Source organism: Rattus norvegicus, chromosome 2, assembly GCF_036323735.1.
Source record: "Rattus norvegicus strain BN/NHsdMcwi chromosome 2, GRCr8, whole genome shotgun sequence".
Lineage (NCBI taxonomy): Eukaryota > Metazoa > Chordata > Mammalia > Rodentia > Muridae > Rattus > Rattus norvegicus.
In genome coordinates, this window is record NC_086020.1 from 199467134 (window position 1) to 199489223 (window position 22090).

The 22090-nt window shown below is 43.1% G+C and overlaps 1 protein-coding gene across 1 annotated transcript in view; it reads left to right on the plus strand.

Annotated features, from left to right (window-relative positions):
• Slc25a24 (solute carrier family 25 member 24) overlaps nucleotides 1-20154 on the plus strand; it is a 37863-nt gene extending 17709 nt beyond the window's left edge. The window contains exons 4-10 of the mRNA NM_001127544.1: nucleotides 2508-2619; nucleotides 4598-4756; nucleotides 6278-6424; nucleotides 7187-7294; nucleotides 9201-9368; nucleotides 15755-15905; nucleotides 18029-20154. Of these exons, the coding sequence (NP_001121016.1) occupies nucleotides 2508-2619; nucleotides 4598-4756; nucleotides 6278-6424; nucleotides 7187-7294; nucleotides 9201-9368; nucleotides 15755-15905; nucleotides 18029-18213 (1030 nt within the window). The 3' untranslated portion in view covers nucleotides 18214-20154. The remainder of the gene's footprint in view (nucleotides 1-2507; nucleotides 2620-4597; nucleotides 4757-6277; nucleotides 6425-7186; nucleotides 7295-9200; nucleotides 9369-15754; nucleotides 15906-18028) is intronic.
• The last annotated feature ends 1936 nt before the right edge of the window (nucleotides 20155-22090 follow it).

Below are 22090 nucleotides of genomic sequence, written 5' to 3' on the forward strand. Positions count from 1 at the left end.
CACAGTGTATAATCCTTTAAATGTGTTCTTGTCTTCAGTTTATGTACAAATATTTTATTGAGAATTTTTGTGTCATAATGAAACAAAGAGTTAATTATTTGAAAAAGCAATGATGGACAAACCCTTAGATTGACAGAGTATGCCCCTCCATCTTGTTTAAGGCCAGAAATCGTCTTATTGTTATTTCCTTTGACAGCATTAGGAATAAAGCAAATTCTAGCTCTGAGCTCTACAAAAGATCCAAATGCATTACCAGTCAGCTGTGTGCTGCATCACGAAACACCCAGATGAACACTTACTTTCCCATGACATGGGTCAGAGTGGAAACTCGGGCATATTTTGACTGGAGAACAGTACAGTTCTGGGATGTATCTCAGGTGACATTTGCCTATTAGCACATGCTCCTGAAAGGGAGGTTGGGCTTAGATTGCACAGAAACAGAAAATACTGATAAAGTCAAAGCCACTAATACCACAACCCAGAACACATTTTGAACACAAGCAATGAGCAGGATCCTCAGCAGATGTGTAGTGTTGACGCCTTTGCTCTGGGACAAGTAAAAGTTCAACACTAATTTTGTATATAAGCACATAAAACAGAAATGGCACTGAAAACTTAATAATGAGTATCTGAAAATTCCATTCTTGTATGCCACCTGCATGTGTCACTGTCATATAAAAATAAAATGTGAGGAAACACCAAAACATTTTCCTCACGCACTTTAATTCAATACATAACCAAGCCCCTTGAGCATGTCTGGTGTGATTTTGCATTGTTTATAGGAAAAATCTCATAGAATGGGCTTTCTCTCACGAAGCTTGTTAAAACAACAACAACAACAACAACAACAACAACAACAACAACAACAACAGTAACAGTAACAACAGTAACAACACCCCTCAGAGTTTGTTACCACTTACACAGAATTGAAAAATGAGGATTTCTCAAAACTCAAAACATAGGCATTTAGAATTAGATTGTTTAGAATCACTCCTAGTTTTATGTTGTGGTTTGCCCTGAAGTGATCTGTATTTTGATGCTAATTCCACTGCCCCAAGGACAGCTGCCCAGTCAGGAATCAGGTGACTTCACCAGAACCACCTTCCCATTGAATTTGTAAAACACAGGTGAGGGCAGGTACAGGATAGAAGGAGGCCTGTCATTGGAGGAGAAGGAAGGATGGGTGGGAAATACAGGTGAGGGCAGGTACAGGATAGAAGGAGGCCTGTCATTGGAGGAGAAGGAAGGATGGGTGGGAAATACAGGTGAGGGCAGGTACAGGATAGAAGGAGGCCTGTCATTGGAGGAGAAGGAAGGATGGGTGGGAGAGAAATTTGAAGGAAGAGGAGGAGACAGGAACAGAAAGGAGACTGGAGGTAGAGGGAGAGAAGCTGTGGGAGGAGAATATGGCGGCCGACGTTAAGATTCCACGCTGTACCTTTACAGGTTGTTACAAATGTTCCTAAGGGATAGATGGTACTGGGCTTTGTATGTTTAGGTGGGCAATTATATCTTATCAATTGGGTCAAGGATTATTGTGTTGTGTGTTCTTTTATGTGACGTTTTGAGTGTAGGAAAGTATGTGGCGGCTGGAGACACTGGGCAGCCGCGGAGTTGGGATGTGTTTCCGCCAAGATATCTAGCAGATGTCTTGGGACACTGAGGTGCCGGACCTAATTGGGGTAAAAGACAGTGATACTTTTTTAATATTTTTACAACAGTTTTATTTCTTTCCTTCCTTCCTTCCTATCTATCTATCTATCTATCTATCTATCTATCTATCTATCTACTTATTTATCTATTTTTTTTTTTTGAGACAGGATTTCTGTGTATCCCTGGCTGTCCTGGAACTCATTCTGTAGACCAGGCTAGCCTTGAACTCAGAGATCCATCTGTCTCCGCCTCCCAAGTCCTGGGATTAAAGATGTGTGCCACCATGCTCAGTATGCTAATTTTCTTTCATTGATAAGAGGTGAAGAAGAAAATTGATAGTGTAGTTTGAATCTATTTCAAAATTAGACCCAAATGTTGTAAGCGTAGGGTTTTAAGAAATAATCCTGAACTGATGAGAGAGGGGGAAAGGACCAGAGTTCATTCATTTGCACTGTTCAATATTTTGTTGTCTAGTTTCTGTGTCTTTTAGCCCAGTGACTTTGTGTTTGACAGAATGCTAAAGACATTTTCCGGTGGGCTCTCTTTGTAATATTTGGATCCAGTTTTCTCCAAATAGTGAAAATGACTGGAAAAGACTGTAATAAATAGATTCTATTTCCAGCAACGTATAATTGCAAGTGGAATATTTTTCTTGAAGATGGAATCCAGGGCCTCATGCCTCCTAACCAAACGCCCTGTCACTGAACCTCTTAAACCTACCAGGGGTTTTTAAAATTCAGTATGAACATTAAGTTGGAAAGAAGATTTTCATTCTGTAAAGTAGGCAATAGTGCTAGCCCTGTGTGTTTATCATTCATTTATCTCCTTCTTTAATCATCTGCTTAAACTTTCAGCATCGACTCTGACGGGACCATGACCGTGGACTGGAATGAATGGAGGGATTACTTTTTGTTTAACCCTGTGACAGACATTGAGGAAATTATTCGTTTCTGGAAACACTCTACTGTAAGTGTGCTTTGTGTGTCTGTAGCTTTAAGCCATAGGTGTAGTGCTGATGCAGGAGACGGCTCTCACCTCAAGGGAGACAAAGGGAATTTATTCTGTATCTAAATGAGGGACCCTGGGAACATAATTCAGATTACCCTGAATTCAGTGTCATAACATGGAAATTATATATATATATATATATATATATATATATATATATATATATATATATATATAAAATTAATGGTGCAAGGAAAATCATAAATCAGAACACTTTTCAAATACATTGGTAGAAACAACAGATTTCTAGGCTCACAGCAAAGTAGGGAAATTTCTACTATGGAGCTCAGATGCTGTGTAATGATGTTCTTAGCCCTTGTGTTGGTGGAATCTAGGGGTCACTCTTTTCTTCCAAAGGATTTACCTAATAGTCACAAGGATGTTCGTCACATACAGAGGTGGGCAATAATAGAAATTAAGGGGGATAAAGGCAGTTAAGCTAGGTTGGTTCTAGACTTGCAGCATTGCAACCTTTCCACAGCACTGAAGTTCTTGCCTGGGCTGCTAGTCTTCGCAGTCGCTTTTCCCTTAATGGAACTCTGGTTCACAGGAGTTACCACCCAAGAGCACCATAACACCCTTGGAAGGGTGACCAAGTCTGAAGAGAGTCCCGGGATATATTTGATTCCTATAGTTCTGTCTATTCTGTTATGTACACATTTATAGAGTATCTTTAAAGCCTCCCCAAGATGGCATAAATACAGCTTTTCTCAAAACTTGGAGGAAATCCCATCCTGATGAACAAGCTGTCTGGGCCTCATTGGCATGCTCTGCTTCTGTCACAGAAGTCCGGTAGTCAGAGGACGTGCATTACCAAAATCAGCCCTGCGCTTCTAGATTGCTAAAGATGATATGACCTCAGGCCCCTCTTGGGCCTCCGCTCACTTGGGCAGGCTGCCTAGATTTAGTGCTGTCATGAGGCACGTGTTACTCACTGAATGACTCTGTGGTTGGCATTTCCTACCAGCTGATGCTTCACAAAATTTTACTGAGATTGATTCATTAACATTCTGCTAAAATATATTGGTATAAATTAAGTTCATCATGCAGTCAGTTCCTTGAAGTCCTTGGGGACCTTTTGCAGGATCTCCCACCCCTCACTCAACCTGTGGGCTTGTCTTCTGTACTTGGAGAGAAGTATCTCTGACTCCCACTCAATACACCGAGGGTTCACTTTGTTCACTAGTAACAATGTCTAAGTTTACACAGACCATTATAAAGTCAATTACGAGTATAAATTTTACACTGTGAACTTAGTATTATATCTTTGGGGATCATTGATGACATTTGACGTTATAATCATAAACTCATTTTATTGGGAACAAACGGAGGATGAGAGTGTTACTACCAGCACGGTTTATGACCTTTCATTCTTGCCCATAAAGTTTACGCCAAGGTTATTTTTTTGTGGGTGTGGTGCTAGGGTCTGGGACATGTTAGGAAAGTGCTCTCTGTCCTAGTTATACCCACCACAGCATTTAGACAATTAAGTTGCAAAAATAAATATCATAATGATAAAACTCTTCTCAAACTATGTAGAAGGTGAGTATAGGGCATAAGTGTGACAGAGTTTCTGAGGTACTGGCTAGGAAGTTTGTCAAAGCTGTCACCAACCATGTGGTTTTCCAGCATTGTGGAAAGGGACTGATGGGGACTCACTAAATGTGGTAAACTATTACCCTTTCGATAAAAGTCACCCGACTTGGAAAAAAAGAGAAAGCTGTGGCCCTGGAACTTTGTAGCTGACGGTTCCTGGTCTTGTGCGAAGATTCTGTGTGATGTTCTGTGTGACTAGACTCTTAGCGCTCAGCTTGTTTCGCTGTCAATCCCAAGCAAGAACCTTGATCCTAACAGTAGCAGTTCTAACACAAAAAGAAAGTTCTGGGCTTACCTGTTTGCGACTGAAGAACCCTGGGATCTCTTTCCATTTGACCAGGGAATTGACATAGGCGATAGTTTAACTATTCCGGATGAATTCACAGAAGATGAGAAAAAATCAGGACAGTGGTGGAGGCAGCTCCTGGCAGGAGGTGTGGCTGGCGCTGTCTCCAGGACAAGCACCGCTCCTTTGGATCGCCTAAAGGTCATGATGCAGGTGAGTCGCACACCTTGTGCCTCCTTTATATATTAGAAAATTGTATTCTTCTGCCATAAACCCTCAGATCAGGCACATGTCTCATTGTTAGTACTTGTATGTAATTAAATATTAGTCTTTGGTATTCCGTGACTTTAAATGCTTAATTAAAAAACTTTACTGGTAATATAGGTTTCTCATTAAATTACTTATATTTTTCTTGGATTTTATGACTTGAGAAAGCAGATTTCCTAAGTCTAGAATCTTGGTGACAAGACTGTAATTTCAAAAGTGATTCTAGATCTAAGCTTAGCAGAAAAGACCTGGGTTTCTGGACAGACTTGGTTACGTACTGGCATTGGTCTGCCCGTGTGGAGAAAAAAGACAAGACATCCATCTGTGATGGGAGCCCATTTACTATTCACAGCAGCCAACAAAGCAGGTGGTTTGGTTTTATTTTTACGTATGAGGAGCCCGAGGGTGTGAGAATTAAAATTTCCATTACGAGAAAGAGTAGAGGAAGCATAATAGAGCTTAACGGCCAGAGCCTTGGCTCCTAAACTGGTTCAACCTCCGAGATCTCATGTTTTTCCATCCCACAATGGGCAGAGTGTCTAACGAGGATGGCTCTAAATTTAGCTTATATAAGCACCAGCATATATTCTAGAAGAACATAGTGGCTGCCTAAGAATGCTTTAATTTTATTTTATGTGTATGGGGGTTTTGCCCAAATGTATGTACACCATATACATGCAATATCCATGGATCCCCTGAAACTAGGGTTTCAGAGGGTCATAAGATGCCATGTGTGTGCTGGGAACCAAACCTGTGCCTGGAAGAGCAGCCTGTGCTCTTTACCACAGGACCATCCTACAGTTCCCTAAAATGTTTTAAAAGCTGTGCTTGTCATACCTACAGGCAGCATTCTTTTTATTTTTAAACTGTTTGAACAAAATATTTCTGACATTATTTAAGCTACTATTCATTCATGATGTATCCAATTCCAAAATGTGTTTAGGGATCTAGCGCTTTATAGAGAATGGGAGACATTTATAGAGAGGCTGTTTTCTTTAGTAAATGGATATCAAGAAAGCATGCATTTTCCTTTGTCATCATGAAGTTTATTATTTAAAATAAAATGGATCTGTTAGGATTGTAGTCTCCACACGTCTGAAGGCCTTTCCAAAGTCTCCTTCAGGATAATACCTCGCTAGATGGCCTCATAAAAATACAGACTCATGGTCTCAGTTTATTACCAGGAAGAAAGAAAGGATCACATCAGTCAAGGATAGGAAGCTCAGGGCGGAATCCGGGAAAGTACCAAGTTCAGGACTGCATTTGTCTATGCCCTGTGCAGCCCTAACGCCTTTCTTTCCTGGTGTTCACGCGTGACAGCATGAGTGGGACGCTGCAGCCCATCAGAGACACTCACTATAGGCTTGGGCATCCAGAACCTGGTGTTTGTGTTTGCCTCAGACCTACTTTAGGAGGAGTGTCAGCAGGATTCGGAAGTATCCCGTGACTCTTCGCTTTCACTTTTAGGTTCACGGTTCCAAATCAATGAACATATTTGGAGGCTTTCGGCAGATGGTAAAGGAAGGAGGAATCCGTTCTCTTTGGAGAGGAAATGGCATCAATGTCATTAAAATAGCTCCAGAGACAGCCGTTAAGTTCTGGGCGTATGAACAGGTAATTGTTCTCATCCGTGGACTAACAAAAGGAGCTAGCTGACTGACTCAGTAAGGCTCAGCATGCAGTGCCTTCATTCCTAATTCTTCACAAGGAAATTCCTTACGAGAGCCTAGAATTAGATAAACTCAGTGACTCCATACAGCTCAATTCTTAGAATGCCGTAATACCATTTATAGAGGGAGGCTGTCCCCTACTCCTTCCTAAGTAGGTCTTCAAAGCTACCTAGGTGACTCATCCTGGAAAGAAAACTGTTCATATGCGTTCCGCTGCGTGAATGGAATAGTGTTCAGTTCAAAAATTCCCCGAAGGCAGGGGTCTGGCTTCTCCCTGCACTCCACACAGGCAGAGGCCAGGACAGTTGAAGAATTGGAGCAACTGGCTGAGATAGTCAATGAGTCATTTGCCTTCCTGTCAGCATCCCTTTTGATGAGATTAAAACACAGGAGTGGGTTTCATCTTTTGAGATGACCCTCTGCCTGACTTCTTGCTCTGCAGTCATATATATGGCCTTGGTGCACGGTTTGACAGAGCGTAAGCTATTGGGTGTACCTTCTGATGAGGATGCTAGCTGTATCCTGACGCCCCAGAATATCTTCTAAGCATAATTGTCTCCAAACAGTCCATCTCCTAATACCATAGCAATGAAGGTGAGGGTTTAACATAAGAATTTGGGAGGGGCACAGTTACCATAAAGTAGCTATTAATATGCATCTTCAATTTTCTTTCTTTTTCTCTTCCTTCCTTCCTTTCTTTTTTCAGTATAAGAAACTGCTTACCGAGGAAGGACAAAAATTAGGGACCTCTGAGAGGTTCATTTCTGGTTCCATGGCTGGAGCAACTGCACAGACCTTTATTTATCCCATGGAGGCAAGTACCTTTGTGGTCTGACTGTGTGGTGGTGTATGAATGGGTAGCTGTACCTGTGTACTAAGTTAACCCAAACTCAACCGTTTAAACAAGCCTTTACCATCTCACAGTTTGGCAACTGGGAGTCTGGGTTTCCCTGGCTCCAGGTTTTTTTTTATCACCTCTTGTCAGGGCGTCAGCCAGGGCTGCGGTCCTCTGGAGGCTAACTCCTCAGTCTCACTCTTGTGGCTGCTGCCGGGTCTCGCTGGCTGCTGACTGGAAACATCATTCTCTCCTGCAAGCCTTTCTAGATGATCTGTGTACCTTCACAGCGTGGTCACTTGCTTCCTTTAGTGCTATGAGCGAGAAGAGAGAAAGAGATTGGGAGGGATGAACACTGCTGTCTGCTGTCACTTTCTCTGTACCCTGCTGGCTACACAAAATGACCCTGGTACTGTGTGGAAGAGGATTGTGCAAAGCAGAGCATTCCTGGAGACAGGACCCTCAGGGGACATCTCAGAGGCTGGCTGTCACAGTGCTAATACAGAATATAACTCTCATTCCTTTCCGGGGAGCTTTTGTACCATTACCCCGGTAATGGAAGCTGAGGATTTGGTTGTAGGACGGTAATACCAACTAGACACCATTCCAGTAAAGCATTGGCTGCCCAGCAAATCGTGGGCCACCTGAGGACTGTTGTGTGCAGCTTCAGCTGTTGTTACTCTTGAGGAAGTCAGGGAGAAGGCAAAGAAAAGCAAAGAACGTGCAACAGGCCTTACAATTGAGGCTGAAAGAGTCAGACTTGGGGCCAATCTAGGGCCAGTGGGGAAATTCCCATCACAGACCTCTGAGCACAAGGACCTCTCCCTTCCAGGAAGAAAAAAGCTGCCAGTTCCTGGAACCGCTGCAAGCCAAACTGTCCCTCAAAACTACCTGTGGCTTCCAACGCACTCCCCCCCCCCCCGCCTCCTTGGGAAAGTCTTGAATGGCACACTGAATCTGATCTGAAAGTTGTTTCGCTCCATCATAGGCGCAGGGGCCTAGTTACCATTGTGCAAATTCTGCCCCAGTTTGCAAGATATACAACTCTCTACTAGAGTCTGCTCAGGGTCGTCTCCCCTTGAAGTGGGAGAACCAGACATGTCAGGATTAAACTCCTCTTGCTCTTACATTGATCACTGCCTCCGTGAGTCTCATTCAGTAGGTCCTGGGAGAGGTTCAACTCAGACCTCACAAGGTTTACAAAGACTGAAATAGCTACTACTTGGCCTTTACAGAAAGTGTTTGCCAGCTCCTGCTTTAGAGCAAAACTAACATGGGAGATGTGGATAATTTTATGGATACAACTAGGATTTTCCAGTAACTGATTAAGACCTAAGCAAAATATACCCTTAACTTAAACCTTTTTGCAAACTCATGCCAATAGATTTGTGTGTGTGTGTGTGTGTGTGTGTGTGCGCGCGCGCACGCGCATGTGCATATATGTGTGTATGTGCACATGCATGTTTGTGTGTGCACATACATATGCCTGTGAAGGCCAGCGTCAACCCAGGTGTCATTCATCAGGAGACACTGTGTACCTTGTGTTTGAGAGTGGGGGTCTTACTTCCCTAAGCTCAGTGTTATAGTCTCAGTGATTGGCCCAGAGATGTTCCTGTCTTACCTCCCCAGGGATCTTGTCCATTCCTGAGCCTGGCTTCTTCTGTGGGTTTTGTGAGTCAAACTCAGGCTGTCATGTTGGTGCTGTTATTGCTTTGTAGACTGAGCTACCCCTGAGTCAGTCAAACTAACACCCAAGGGAGAATCTATCAGCAGACTGGACTTTCTCTTGAGAGATAAAATTTGTTAGTGCTTTATAAAATCAATACTTTTGAATTGTTTGATGACAAATGAGAATGATAATGAGTTGCACTCTTTGGTAATCTAGGTTTTGAAAACCCGGCTAGCTGTAGCCAAAACTGGACAATACTCTGGAATATATGGTTGTGCCAAGAAGATTTTGAAACATGAAGGCTTTAGAGCCTTTTACAAAGGCTATGTTCCCAATTTACTAGGTATCATTCCTTACGCAGGCATTGATCTCGCCGTGTACGAGGTGAGTGAGGGGACAGCCACGCTTCTGTGTGAGGGGTGGGTGGATGGCTGGTTGTCATGGAATCTGACTTCGTGTCAATGCTGGGAGAGTTGAGGAGAATGGTTGGGGACTGGGCTGTCTGTCCATCTGCAGGTGTGTTCTTTGATCTTTCCAGCACCCTGATTGAGAGATCATGAATGTACGGAGTGGTTTCTGTAGTAGATTTCCTTGCATACTTATTTTTGTTCACCAAGAATATGAACTCGAATTCAGCTTGGAAGATGGCATGAGGGAAGGGGAGGGGGTACTGCACAGAAAAAATGAGCAGAAATTTGTGAGAAACTAAAACTCACACTGATAAAGCCAAGTGAGTGATGTGGTGACACAGCTTCACCCCTCGTCATCTAACAGTCTCCAGGGCTAGGGGCGGGGCATGGGGAATGCAGTTCAGTCTGTAAAGTGCACACATGCATGGAGATTTGAGTTCAGACAACTCAGAACATGAACCTCGGATCGCTCCTGCCACTCAGGTCAAAAAGCTGTGGGTCACCTCTGCCACACAGGCCACGTATTAAACGTAGGAATCTGACAAACATTTACTGAACACACACTATATTCAAACCATTGCATGAGATGCTGGGGTGAGAGAAGGGCTCAGGGTCTTTAAGAACCCCTGGTTCTGGTGGGGAGATGGGCCAGACCACAGATGAAGCTCAACCTTGTTAGTCATGCTCTGACAGATGTGAGCCAGCACACAGGAGGGGCTGGGTTCCAGCTCCGGAGGGAGGTCGTGTAATGGAAACAACTCAGAAGGCTTATCTTATCATAGATTTATTACTAGACTTATCTTTACCTCTTCATAGGTTCCCCTCCTTCTCTACCCACCCAGCTTAACATCCTTCCTCATTTTTATAAAATAATTACTTCATTTTATTTTGAAAAGCTTTATTGAGATACAATCCCCCTGCCACAAGTTTCACCCACTTAAAACATACAATTTAAAGACCTTTGAACTATCATGTTGTTAACTTTTGAAATTATGAGAAAACAGTACTGAAAATTCCCCCTTTTAACCATAAAATTCAGTAACGTTAATTATATTTGCTCTAGAGTGCAGCCTTCACTACTGTAAATTCCCAGAACTTTTTTAAATCAGCCCAAACTGTCATGCAGTAACGGTCTACCTCACCTTCTCCTCAACTCCATCACCTCTAATTTACCCCCAGTCTCTATGACTTTATGTATCTTAGGCGTTTCATTAGTGGAGTTGGACATATTATGTGTGTCTGACTTACCTCACTTAACATAATGCCTTCAAGGTTCCTTCATGCCTCAGACTCTATTCTTCTGACTGGTTCAATAATAATCCGTCATATAAGGCCTGCAATCAGGTGCCACATAATAATGTTTGGGCAATGAGAGGCCACTTATGTGCAATGAGGTTGCTGCAGATTATAACAGAGCTGAAAAATATGTATTGCTTGGTGATGTTTTAGGCGTTTAAACAGCGGTAGCTCAAGGCATGGCCCATACGATTGGGAAGAGGCAGGTGTAAAAACACCGACTATGAAGCCTGTTGGAGAAGACTGACACAATCATGTGCATGATATTCCGCAACAGAGATAGATGGCTGCCGCTGATTCCTTATTCTCTGTACTGAAATTTTAATATAAAATTTATTTTCAAAAGTACAAACAGAGGTAGCATTCCCAAACACCTCCTACTAAGCCAGCATCCGTCCAGTATAAAAATCTTGATATTGCAACATTCTATCTCAAGTCAACTACAATTATATATAAAGCCCACTCTTCACACCTCTGGGTACCCCTGTCCTGTTTTGATGATGAGCAATCTGCCTTTTTACAGTGTGTCCCCTAACATGGATTTGCAATGAGTTCTCATCCTTTTAGTTTTGTAAACTAAACTAGATTTCAAAGCTATTTACATACCCGCATTACAAGATTGTAAGGCTGTCATTTTCTTTCTTCTTTTTCTTTCTTTCTTTTTTGTTTCTTTTTTCTTTTCTCCATCTTTATTAAATTGGTTATTTCTTATTTACATTTCAATTGTTATTCCCTTTCCCGGTTTCCAGGCAAACATCTCTCTAATCCCTCCCCCTCCCCTTCCTTATGTCTGTTCCCCTCCCCTTCCTCCCCCCATTGCCGCCCTCCCCCCAACAATCACGTCCACTGGGGGTTCTGTCTTGGCAGGACCCAGGGCTTCCCCTTCCACTGTTGCTCTTACTAGGATATTCATTGCTACCTATGAGGTCAGAGTCCAGGGTCAGTCCATGCATAGTCTTTGGGTAGTGGCTTAGTCCCTGGAAGCTCTGGTTGCTTGGCATTGTTGTACATATGGGGTCTCGAGCCCCTTCAAGCTCTTCCAGTTCTTTCTCTGATTCCTTCAACGGGGTCCTATTCTCAGTTCAGTGGTTTGCTGCTGGCATTCACCTCTGTATTTGCTGTATTCTGGCTGTGTCTCTCAGGAGTGATCTACATCCGGCTCCTGTCGGTCTGCACTTCTTTGCTTCATCCATCTTGTCTAATTGGGTGGCTGTATATGTATGGGCCACATGTGGGGCAGGTTCTGAATGGGTGTTCCTTCTGTCTCTGTTTTAATCTTTGCCTCTCTCTTCCCTGCCAAGGGTATTCTTGTTCCCCTTTTAAAGAAGGAGTGAAGCATTCACATTTTGATCATCCTTCTTGAGTTTCATTTGTTCTAGGTAATTCGAGCATTTGGGCTAACATCCACTTATCAATGAGTGCATACCATGTGTGTTTTTCTGTGATTGGGTTAGCTCACTCAGGATGATATTTTCCAGTTCCATCCATTTGCCTATGGATTTCATAAAGTCATTGTTTTTGATAGCTGAGTAATATTCTATTGTGTAGATGTACCACATTTTCTGTATCCATTCCTCTGTTGAAGGGCATCTGGGTTCTTTCTAGCTTCTGGCTATTATAAATAAGGCTGCGATGAACATAGTGGAGCACGTGTCTTTGTTATATGTTGGAGCATCTTTTGGGTATATGCCCAAGAGAGGTATAGGTGGGTCCTCAGGTAGTGCAATGTCCAATTTTCTGAGGAACCTCCAGAATGATTTCCAGAATGGTTGTACCAGTCTGCAATCCCACCAACAATGGAGGAGTGTTCCTCTTTCTCCACATCCTCACTAGCATCTGCTGTCGCCAGAGTTTTTGATTTTAGCCATTTTGACTGGTGTGAGGTGGAATCTCAGAGTTGTTTTGATTTGCATTTCCCTTATGACTAAAGATGTTGAACATTTCTTTAGGTGCTTCTCAGCCATATGGCATTCCTTAGCTGTGAATTCTTTGTTTATCTCTGAACCCCATTTTTAATAGGGTTATTTGTCTCCCTGCGGTCTAACTTTGTGAGTTCTTTGTATATTTTGGATATGAGCCCTCTATCAGTTGTAGGATTGGTAAAGATCTTTTCCCAATCTGTTGGTTGCCATTTTGTCCTAACAACAGTGTCCTTTGCCTTACAGAAGCTTTGCAGTTTTATGAGATCCCATTTGTTGATTCTTGATCTTAGAGCGTAAGCCATTGGTGTTTTGTTCAGGAAATTTTTTCCAGTGCCCATGTGTTCCAGATGCTTCCCTAGTTTTTCTTCTATTAGTTTGAGTGTATCTGGTTTGATATGGAGGTCCTTGATCCACTTGGACTTAAGCTTTGTACAGGGTGATAAGCATGGATCGATCTGCATTCTTCTACATACTGACCTCCAGTTGAACCAGCACCATTTGCTGAAAATGCTATCTTTTTTCTATTGGATGGTTTTGGCTCCTTTGTCAAAAATCAAGTGCCCATAGGTGTGTGGGTTCATTTCTGGGTTCATGTCTTCAATTCTATTCCACTGGTCTATCTGTCTGTCTCTGTACCAATACCATACAGTTTTTTATCACTATTGCTCTGTAATACTGCTTGAGTTCAGGGATAGTGATTCCCCCTGAAGTCCTTTTATTGTTGAGAATAGTTTTAGCTATCCTGGGTTTTTTGTTATTCCAGATGAATTTGCAAATTGTTCTGTCTAACTCTTTGAAGAATTGGATTGGTATTTTGATGGGGATTGCATTGAATCTGTAGATCACCTTTGGTAAATGGCCATTTTTACTATATTAATCCTGCCAATCCATGAGCATGGGAGATCTTTCCATCTTCTGAGGTCTTCTTCAATTTCTTTCTTCAGAGACTTGAAGTTCTTATTGTACAGATCTTTTACTTGCTTGGTTAAAGTCACACCGAGGTACTTTATATTATTTGGGTCTATTATGAAGGGTGTCGTTTCCCTAATTTCTTTCTCGGCTTGTTTCTCTTTTGTGTAGAGGAAGGCTACTGATTTATTTGAGTTAATTTTATACCCAGCCACTTTGCTGAAGTTGTTTATCAGCTTTAGTAGTTCTCTGGTGGAACTTTTGGGATCACTTAAATATACTATCATAACATCTGCAAATAGTGATATTTTGACTTCTTCTTTTCCGATCTGTATCCCCTTGATCTCCTTTTGTTGTCTGATTGCTCTGGCTAGAACTTCAAGAACTATATTGAATAAGTAGTGAGAGAGTGGGCAGCCTTGTCTAGTCCCTGATTTTAGTGGGATTGCTTCAAGTTTCTCTCCATTTAGTTTAATGTTAGCAACTGGTTTGCTGTATATGGCTTTTACTATGTTTAGGTATGGGCCTTGAATTCCTATTCTTTCCAGGACTTTTATCATGAAGGGGTGTTGAATTTTGTCAAATGCATTCTCAACATCTAATGAAATGATCATGTGGTTTTGTTCTTTCAGTTCGTTTATATAGTGGATTATGTTGATGGTTTTCTGTGTATTAAACCATCCCTGCATGCCTGGGATGAAGCCTACTTGATCATGGTGGATGATTGTTTTGATGTGCTCTTGGATTCGGTTTGCCAGAATTTTTTTGCGTATTTTTGCGTCGATATTCATAAGGGAAATTGGTCTGAAGTTCTCTTTCTTTGTTGTGTCTTTGTGTGGTTTAGGTATAAGAGTAATTGTGGCTTCATAGAAGGAATTTGGTAGCGCTCCATCTGTTTCAATTTTGTAGAATAGTTTGGATAGTATTGGTATGAGGTCTTCTATGAAGGTCTGATAGAATTCGGCACTGATCTGATCTGGACCTGGGCTCTTTTTGGTTGGGAGACTTTTAATGACTGCTTCTATTTCTTTAGGCTGTCATTTTCTACTTATTCACTTTCACCATGGACTTCCCATGTTTTCTGCTGCTGTCTGTTGCCATTTTGTTTCAGACTGAAGGATGCCTTTTGTCATCTCCCTCAGGTCTAGTGGTGGTGCATTCTCTCGCTTTTATTTGCCCATGGAGCTCTTAATTTCTTCCTTATATTCAAAAGACAGTTTGTCTAGATACTGTTCTTGGTTGCCAGTATCCTTTTGTCGTTCAAGCTTAGCACTTTGAACGTAACACCCTGACTCCTCCCAACCCACAGGTTTCCTTTGAGAAATACAGTACTATCCATAAGCAAACAAACAAAAATCAAAAAAACTGAAAATATTTTAGCTAAGATATTGGTTATGCATTTCCATTATTGTTGTGATAAGATGCTACAGCTGAGGCAGCTCATAAGAAAGTGTTCATTTGGGGCTTACAGTTTCAGAGTGTGAGTCTATGACCATGGCTGAAGCCAGGTATGGCGCTGAAGCAGTAGCTGAGAGCTCACATGCTAATCCACAAGGACGAGCCAGAGAGAGTGCTAACTGGGATGGGGCGGGGTTAAGCCTCAAAGCCCATGTCTAGTGACGTAACTTGCTCCTAGACAATTCCACTAACTGGGGCCAAGTGCTCAAACCTATGAGCCTGTGGGGGCCGTTCTCATTCAAACCACTACACACACACACACACACACACACACACACACACACACACACACACATACACACACACACGCACACACACACACACACGAGCCTGTGGGGGACATTCTCAATCAAACCACTACACACACACACACACACACGCACACACACACACACACAAGCCTGTGGGGGACATTCTCAATCAAACCACTACATACACACACACACACACACACACGCGCGCACACACACACACACGCACACACACACACACGAGCCTGTGGGGGACATTCTCAATCAAACCACTGCGCACACACACACACACACACACACACGCACACGCACACGCACACGCACACACACAGAGAGAGAGAGAGAGAGAGAGATAGTTTTATATGGATAAATATGTATCTAGTTATTGATAGATATAGTTACTTTATGTATTAGCATATATTTTTATGCTGAAAATAGTTTACTTTGAAAGAGTTGACTGACTACACGAGACACCAGTGGCTGAAATGTCTCCCTTGTTGATTTCTTCTTTGTTTCTCCTGCAGCTTTTGAAGTCGTATTGGCTGGATAACTTTGCAAAAGACTCTGTCAACCCTGGTGTGGTGGTGCTGCTGGGCTGCGGAGCCCTGTCCAGCACCTGTGGGCAGCTGGCCAGCTATCCTCTGGCTCTGGTGAGGACTCGCATGCAGGCACAAGGTGAGTTTGGGTTCCAGGGTGGCCATGGTGACACTTCACGTCCCTGACATGCTTTTGAAACATGCACACATGCATGCACACACACACTCTCTCCCTCCCTTCCCCCCTCTTTCTCTCTCTCATTCTGTGTGTGTGTGTGTGTGTGTGTGTGTGTGTTATGCTACTCTTCTGTAGAAATAGTAATCCATGTTTTAAGAGCATAAGGTTTAACGTCCAGCAGATTTGCGCTCAGGTCTTAAACCCCCCCCCCCCCCGTTGTCTTCCATGAATTGGGATTATTGGCAGTATGTGTAAAGAATTGGGCATTTGCTAAACTCTTAAAGAAGGTGGTGGCCTGACTGCTCGTCAGCACTGTTCACACCCCTGGCTTGGCACTGAACCCTTCTCTCTGTGCTGGTCTCTCAGCTGGTTCCCAGCTTGTGCTATCCTTCCTGACTTCTGTCTGCCCGCTGTTTTTCTGGCTGCCTGCCCTGTGGAAACTTACTCTTTGTCTTGCTTTTCCGCTCTTCTTTGTCCCTGGTCATATTCATCTACTGTAATCTCTCTCATGAAAGCACCCTGGGCACTGGGCCCCACCCTACCCTTCTTCCCATCACAGTTCTAGCCTAACCTGAGCTGAAGCCTAGGACTTCAGTGCAGGAGCTGGGCACCGGCCTGCAGTGGCGCCTTTGAGGAGCTGAGAGGCAATCATGGCTGCAGAGAGGAATGCAAACTAGCAAACTAAACGTGGTGGTAGCCAGGGTGACCACTTTTGGAAGTTGATACTAAAATCATCCATATTTGGCAAATGACTAACAGGCAGGAACAGTTGAGGAATGTCCACAAGGTGGTGGGTCTGAGCTGGAGTCAAGCTGGAGTTCAGACCCACTCCGGGATTTAAACCCATGCACAGTGAGCCTCCCCCTCCTGCCAGCTCCAGTCCTGGCCTAGCATGGCTGCCAAGATCCAGCATTTTTCATCAAGTCCCAAATATTTTGTGTCTCTTCAGACATTTTCTGTAACTCTTCAGTGTTTTCAGAATAAATTCCAGAGTTCTCAGAGGGAGTTTCGAAGGCTTCAGCAACCATATCAGCTTAGTTCCACGTCTGTCCTCTGATCCCCCATTACGCTGCTGTGTGGCATTTCCAGATAGGGCAAGGACAGACCAAAGAAACAGGTCCGCCCACATTTAGCATAGTGCTTCGGTGAGTCTGGCGGGGTTCTTCCTGGAGCTTGGGTGATAGCTTCATCACCAGTAGCCCATCGCCCGCAGCCAGCACGATCGACCACCCACAGAAGCTGAATCTTTGGAGCTCCCTGCGTAACCTGCGCGAGAGAGCGGTGCTGGCCATAGTAGTTAGAACCGCTCATGTAACCCCAGGGACCAGGGAGCCGCCCTGTGAATCGTCTGGTTTCAGAAGCTGTCACAGCCTGGTTTACCTCCTTAGTCTTAGGGGTTTCTGTATCCTTGGAAGTGCTCCAACTTGTAGGAAATAGTCAAATAACCCAATGTGTGGGCATCTCCGGCTCCTGATATCCTATGGGTCATAATTACATCCAGTGGTCACCTATCCCCTCCCCCACGCCTGTTCCCGCCTTAATCTTTTGTTGTACCAACAGTTCAGGGCTGCCTCCTCTTCTTCCCGCCCCCCTTCGTTTTTTTTTCTCCTACTTTCTTCACTCCTCTCTCTGCCCCCATTGAGATAATTCCAAGGCCCAGGTCTCTGTACTCTTTCTAAACATCTCCAAATCTCCCCTTTCCCTATTATCCAGAATTTAACCATTCTAGTCAGTGCTTGGTGGGTTTGCTAACTAAGGCGTTAGGAGAAGCTCCTTGTCTTTCCCATTTACAGTTCCTGATGTATATATTTATCCAGGAGGGCTGTCACGGAGAGTAGTTGACCTAGTTTCTAGCACATTTCTCATTCATAATGAGCTTCTGTGCCTGTCATTGCCACTCACTGGTGGGTGCTGCCTAAAGAGAGTTGCTGTTGGAACTGGTTTTATCGGTTCATTGTGTTCTAGACCCCGCTGTGCGTCTCCAGCTGCCTGTTGTAACAATGATTCATGCTTAAATATTGGGTTAGCCTGGTTCTTGCCATTTTCATTTATTTATGCTGTTTGTCTGCTTCTCTGTTTGCCAGCCACCACAGAGGGAGCCCCACAGCTCAGCATGGTTGGCCTTTTTCAGCGAATAGTCTCCAAGGAAGGAGTGTCAGGACTTTACAGAGGCATCACCCCAAACTTCATGAAGGTGCTCCCTGCCGTGGGCATCAGCTATGTGGTGTATGAAAACATGAAGCAGACGCTAGGAGTAGCTCAGAAGTGAGCGGTCCCAGCCTTTGCTTTTCCACGATGACCGAGGCTGTAGTGCCCCCCAGTGACTCCTGGGATTGCAGCAAGTCTATCACAAAAGAAGCTGATTTCCCCACCAAAGGGAAGAGTGTAGGGTGATCGCCTCAAGCCTTTGGGTTCAGTTTTGTACCTTCAGTAATGTTCTGAATCATAGTTTTAGTGAAGAAACCACAAAATTGTACTTTATTTTTGCTGATAGAGATCTCTGCCCTGCACCAAATCTGAAAATGCACTGGCTTACGCTGAAATCATTTTGCGTGGTAGGACAATAAATCATCAACCTTTGTTCCCATTGGTTCCAGTTCATATCGATTTGTTTTTACACAAATTTTTAAAAAATCCAAAATGATCAGAAAGCCCTGGGACTTAAATTGTTTTTTTTTTTATATATATATATTTTGGATGTCTTTGTAGATGTAATGACCCCAACGGAGACATTAGTAGAAAAATCACTATATTTAAAATCGAGCGTGCAGAGTTTATCTCCTTGTCTGTAAGCAGAATAGGAGTTATAGAAGCCACATTCAGTGACAGGAGCGGTGCTGTCATGTGCATTTCAGTGGACATGCTTCTATTTGCCCTGCTGTTTGGCCCCCAGTTTTAGACCTTGATTGACATTGTTGTCACATTATTGACAGGAGACAGGTCATTTGGGAGATCCTATTTATTTGAAGATCCTATTTATTCGGTCATTGCTTTGAAACGCATCATTGATCAAAACCGTGACTTGTACCATGTCCCAGAGAGCATCTTGGTTTTGTTCATTTTTTATGAGTTTAATCAAATTTTCTTAATCAGGAAGGCTCCTTGGGACCTTCATAGTAAGCTGAAGCTGCTCTTCTCCTCACCTGAGTGTTGATTTCAGGTCAATGGCCGGCACCCTCACTTCCCTCTTACTGTTGAAGTCTCTGAACCTGTGGTTCTCAAATGGAGCGGCGCAAAGCTAAGGCACCAGCGCATTTCAGTAGCAGGATATATCCATCTTACGTGTTTTAATGAAAGGTGCAGTCTGTGGTCATATGCGTCTACATGTTCACTTGCCTCAACATTGAGGAAGGTGACAGAAAATTTGTAACATGTAAAAGCATTCAATTTTTTAAACTAAAGCTGATTTTTTAGTCAGTTATCTTTTATGATTTGTTTTAAAACTTAGAAGAAAAATCTTATTTCTTCTATAAGAAGATAATCTTAGCCCAGCAGGATTGGCACATGCCTGTAGTCCTAGCACTCAGGAGGCAGAGGCAGGCGGATCTCTGAGTTCAAGGTCAGCCTGGTGGAGAGTTCCAGGGCAGCCAGGGCTACACCGAGAAACCCTGTCTCCAAAACAAAAACGAAAACAAATAAACAAATGAAGATATTTTAACATTTTAAGATTTAGTCCATGTTCTCATTTGATTTCTGGTAATTTCTGTACGGTTGCTTTCTGAAAACTGTAGTAGAAATCTTTGCCTTTAACCTACCTACCTACCTCTTTTATTTTTTGAACCAAAGAGAAAGATGGCCTTGTGTTCATGAAGTTATTCTAAAACATAGCTTGATTTGTAGTACGGATGCCTGCTAGTGTCTTGGTATTTTTGTACTTTATAAGGAAAGGAAGGGACTCTATTGTACTTTGGAGTAATACATAGAAGGACAGATGTAGGTACATGATTCACTCCTTTTTTACTTGTAACAATTATGAAAATGCACAATTCTGTTAATGTCTTTGGAATTTTAAGCTGGTAAAAACTATGAAAATAGCCATACTTCATTATGAAATTAAATTGCCCCCCCAGCATACATGTGTAAGGTATGACTGGTTCGTTCATCTGTACATCTTGTATCTTTTGGGAGAAAAAACTGTCCTGTTGATCACAGCTTATTCTGATATTGCTACACAGTTACTGCTCATTTGTATTAAAGATATTTGTCTGTTTTTAAAATGCTTGTTTTCTAATTGTCCTATTCTCCTTTCTGTTACTGTGACAAAACACTCCCAATAAAAGCAACTTTATTAGGAAGGGCTATTCCACCTTATAGGACACAGTCACTGAGAGAAGTCAGAGCAGGAAGAAGCAGGAACCACGTGGGCTATCTTACAACTGACAGTGAAGAGCCCGCCCACAGACACGCCCACAGGTCAGTCTGAGCTGGCAGTCCTCAGTTGAGACTCCCAACTTAGGGGAGTGACTCTTTGCTTTGACGGTTGACAGAACTAACTAGGACACTCATTTTGAAAAGAATTTATAAATAATACATTTTTGGTGCCGTGCATTTATAACACCAACAGGGGTTGAAGCAGTGCCTCTCAATCTGGCTGTGGAGAGCCTCAACCTTTCGCCTTTCCTGAGCGGCTGTAGGTACCATGGACACAAGACAACTGTTTTCACAAGATACTCAAAGTCTGTGTTTAAGAGCAAGGATTGCAGTCCAAAGGGTTTCCAGTATCAAGAAGATTACAAGCTTGCAAGACTAGTGTGGCTCATCTTGGTAGGTAGGGAGTGTTTTTACCTTGAAATTGTGGAGAACAGAACATGAGTAAGTTTACTCCTACGTAAACTGAGAAAACTTTCCTGATACAAATTACAGAATCTCATTCATAAAATGAAGCAAGACTGTGGAGATGAATGGACAAGAGGCAGGGGCAGTGGTTATAAGAAGGGACATGAAGGAGGCCAGGCCAGTGCGGATGGCTGGCTGAAGTGAGCCCAGAGGTGGGTAGTCGTGGAGGACAGGCTTTAGGAAGGCTGTTAGCTATCCAGTTCTCCTTTTCTGCTTCCTAGTTCGACAATAGCAATAGTTCCTTGGAGATGTTCCCTAAGCAAGATCCAAATGTCTTTACCCTGGGCTATGTTATGGAAAATGGTGGGGAAAGGCCTGTTTTTGATAAGCATGTTTCTGTTGCACTCAGAATAGGTCTCTACTCCCCGGACCCCAGTCAGCCTAGTCCCTGGGCAGTCTCTCCATCTCCAGGGAGAAGGTAAATTTTTAAAGAGAGTTAATTTAGAGACATTAAGGTCTACATTTCCCCCTGTGAATCACAGAGACTTTGACTTATAGAGTTTCACGGGGCTATAGCTGTCCTGGCCGATTGCTTGGTGCTTGCCCTCAGTTTGTTTTCCTCACACAAACTTTGCAATATTGGGGCAGCTTTTTAATTTGCTTTTTCTAAGTTTGACCTTGTCCTGTTTGAGTTGGCATCCACAGTGGCAATAACAAACAAGTGGTGTCATCTTGTCATTCATGAGGGTGGGGTTGGAGTGGAACTGTTGAAGGATTCCGAGGCATTCTGAGCTACCCTTCAAACCAAGCCTGTCACAGACATTTTCTAGACTTCCATGTCTTCCAATGGCTCAGAGCAGGTTAGTCTGAGTTCTACCTATAAATGTCCCCTGCAGACATGCAGCCCTCAGCCAGTCTATGTCACCTTGAAGCAGGTGCCCACATGAATCTTGGTATGTGGCATTGCCATGCAATCAACTTAAATCTGTCAGGAAACACCCATATCGTTTAACAACTGAAGCAGTGTGTGGGGATTTTGGCCTCTCTGTCCACATTGGTCAATGTCAAGAAACCTTTTACCCCAGAACCCACATATCTGATTCAGCCATTGTGCCTTGCTTGGAATGGGCTCAGATGAGATGACACAGGATTAGAACCTAGCAATCTGTCTCCTTTCCTATCACTGGGTTCCCCCTTTCCTCCTTGATGCTGAGAGAATTCCTCTGCTCACTTCTCTGGGACCCCTGACGTCTACTCTACTGGCAGAAGACAGATCCTTTCACTGAAAATGACTTCTGTTTTTACATTTACATGTCACAGAGGGGAGGAAATGCTAACTCGTGGCTGGAGGTGAGAGAAAAGGGAACATA